Source organism: Myotis lucifugus, unplaced genomic scaffold, assembly GCF_000147115.1.
Source record: "Myotis lucifugus unplaced genomic scaffold, Myoluc2.0 scaffold_9, whole genome shotgun sequence".
Lineage (NCBI taxonomy): Eukaryota > Metazoa > Chordata > Mammalia > Chiroptera > Vespertilionidae > Myotis > Myotis lucifugus.
The window spans coordinates 3,798,137-3,800,636 of NW_005871057.1; the positions used below are offsets into that span (position 1 = coordinate 3,798,137).

The window sequence follows — 2,500 nt, forward strand, 5'->3', positions numbered from 1 at the left end:
TAATAAATATCAATAGAAGCCGAATTCTTAGAATTTTGAGAATTAAGCTCTCAGGATATATAAACAGAAATATGTTAACATATGACATAGTTCTTAGTCTCAGAAACCAGAGTTTGCCAATCTGGGAACCCCAACATGACAGTAATAATTTATTAGCCCAGAAGGTAACAGATAATGGTCGTCTGATACTTATTTACTTACTGGAAAATTGCAACTAAAGAAACAAATGTAAAATAATAAAAATTTGAGAGTGAAACAACAAGCTTTAGAAACAAAGCAATAATATTCAAGGTAGTTTTTCTTCTGTAAATGAATGTTAAATAACTTTTATAAGCTGTTTTGAAATGTTTGCAAGGTATCTTAAGAAAAGGAACACCGAATTAAAGAAAACAAATCAAAGTAAGAAAACAACTGTGAAAAGTAATACTTACTTTAAAACTTCTGTATAGCCTTTAGCTGCTGCAACATGAAGTGCTGTACCTCCAGATTTTGCATGCCGGACATCATTTATATGACCACTATTTAGCCATTGTCTTGCATCTCTTAGCATTATCCGTTCTTCTTCCTTTCGAGCTGCTTCTATATCAACACCTGATAAAATTAAAATTGTTTTTATTTTTCTTCACATAAAATGTTTTTCTATGTTGGAAAATAAAATTTTCTGAAACATTTTAGGTTTAAATAAAAATTAGAAGTGAAATTATATTTTTGAAAAATGGGCTGCTTATAACAAACTGGTTAAATGAAAAATGTGGGAATACTGTGGATATTTTATTAGACTTCTCTGCTGATTACTTAGTTTTTGTCCCACAATATTATTTTGGCTCTCTTTTTAACTTTTCTGATTTTTCCTTTTGTTTTTAAAATGTCAATATTTACCTAGGTATATCATCTCTTGATAAAAATTTTTTTTTAATCAATCATATATAATTAAGCCTCATATTCCTATATACTGCTTTAACCAGTTTACTAAACACTTCAACTTGGAGGTGCTGTCTTCATCTAAAATTTACCAGACCTTAAAACAGATTATCTGTCTAACAAACACCTTTCCTTTTCCAACATACCTACATTGTCCATACCATTAGTATTAGTTTTATAATTTTAATATGTAGATATTCATTAATTTAAAAGACTTTACTAAGCACTGTGCTAGGTTGAGATAGTAAGAGTGGGAAGAACTCAAAAGGAACAGGATACTCTATTCTTACCTTCAAAGAGATCAGTATCCTGAGAAAAAAAGTAAAATAGAAAAGATAATCCTGAAATTTATGAATGAGCTCATGTCTTATGGCTTCATCTGCAGGCTATTTAACAATGCATTAACAATCTTACTAGAGAAGAATATTAAAGTTAAAGATAGTGCTTTTTTATCTTTATCCCCACTGTGTGGATGAGGTGGATGAGTGCCTGATACAAAGTAAAAGGGATCAATAAGTAAATGTTTACTAAATGAATAGAGTCAATAAATAAGTATAAAATCACACACAACACAAACATACATCCCCTCAGTTAAGATATCGCCTATAAATCAACATATATGTATCCAACTATCTGTTCAGGATTTTTCATCCATCCATCCATTCAATATGTACTGAGTGTCTACTATATGTTGGCTACTTTATAAGTTCCTATGGGTATAGAAGTGAATTTATGTGGCAGAAGATGATACATCTGGGAAGAAAAATAAAGCAGAACAGAAGGACAGAGGGTAAATAGAAAGAGGTGTTATCTCATATGAGTTGGTAAAGAACAGTCTCTTTGATAAGGTGGTATTTGGAGCAAGAAAAGAAGTGAGTGACAGCTATACTACAATATGGGAGAACATTTCAAGCAGAGGGAAGTAGTAATAGGCTCTGAGACAGAAACTTACTAAGAATGATCTTTTGATTAGAAAAATCAGGGTATCTACAATGAGCAGGGTGATACAATATAACTTAAGAGGACCACTTAAATTAGAAAGTTAAGAGTAGAAAATGAAGTATTAATTAGAAAATTACTGCAATAATCCAGGGAAAAGGTTACAGTTACTAAAACCAGGGTGGTAGCAGTGAAGTTAGTAAAGAGGTTAGATTTTGGGTTCTTCAATAAAACTGATGAAATTTGTTGTTAGTTTGGATGTAGGAGAAAAAGAGAAGTCAAGGATAAAGCAAAGGTTTTTAGACTGAGCAATTTGAAAACCTAAGTTTTTAATATGAACAATTTAAAGTTTGAGATGCCCCAATAGAAATTTAATTGGAGATATCAAGTAGTCAGGTGGATATCTGAGTATGGAGAACAGAAAAGAGGTCAAGATGAGGCAAATGACTTAATCTATATATATAAAAAGCCAGTGACTGTAACACTGTAACGACCAGTTGCTATTACGCCCACTGAGGCCAGCGAACCGCCCAGATCGGGGGTGGGGCCGGCAGGCCAACCTCCTGGGGCCCCTCCCTCAAGCCGCCCTGCCCGATTGGCCCAGCCACCACCCTGTGGCCTTTCCCCCGGCCAACCCACC

General features: G+C 33.6%; 1 protein-coding gene across 7 annotated transcripts in view; it reads right to left on the bottom strand.

Moving 5' to 3' along the window:
- The window catches only part of PPP1R12A (protein phosphatase 1 regulatory subunit 12A), a 152,930-nt gene that overhangs the window by 68,267 nt on the left and 82,163 nt on the right, over positions 1-2,500 (bottom strand). For all 7 annotated transcript variants that reach the window (XR_002828035.1, XR_002828036.1, XM_006083959.2 and 4 more), the window contains exon 4: positions 432-591. Coding sequence is in view for 5 of the 7 variants with exons in the window: in XM_006083959.2 (XP_006084021.1) it covers positions 432-591 (160 nt within the window). In the remaining 2 variants the exon portion in view is untranslated. The remainder of the gene's footprint in view (positions 1-431; positions 592-2,500) is intronic.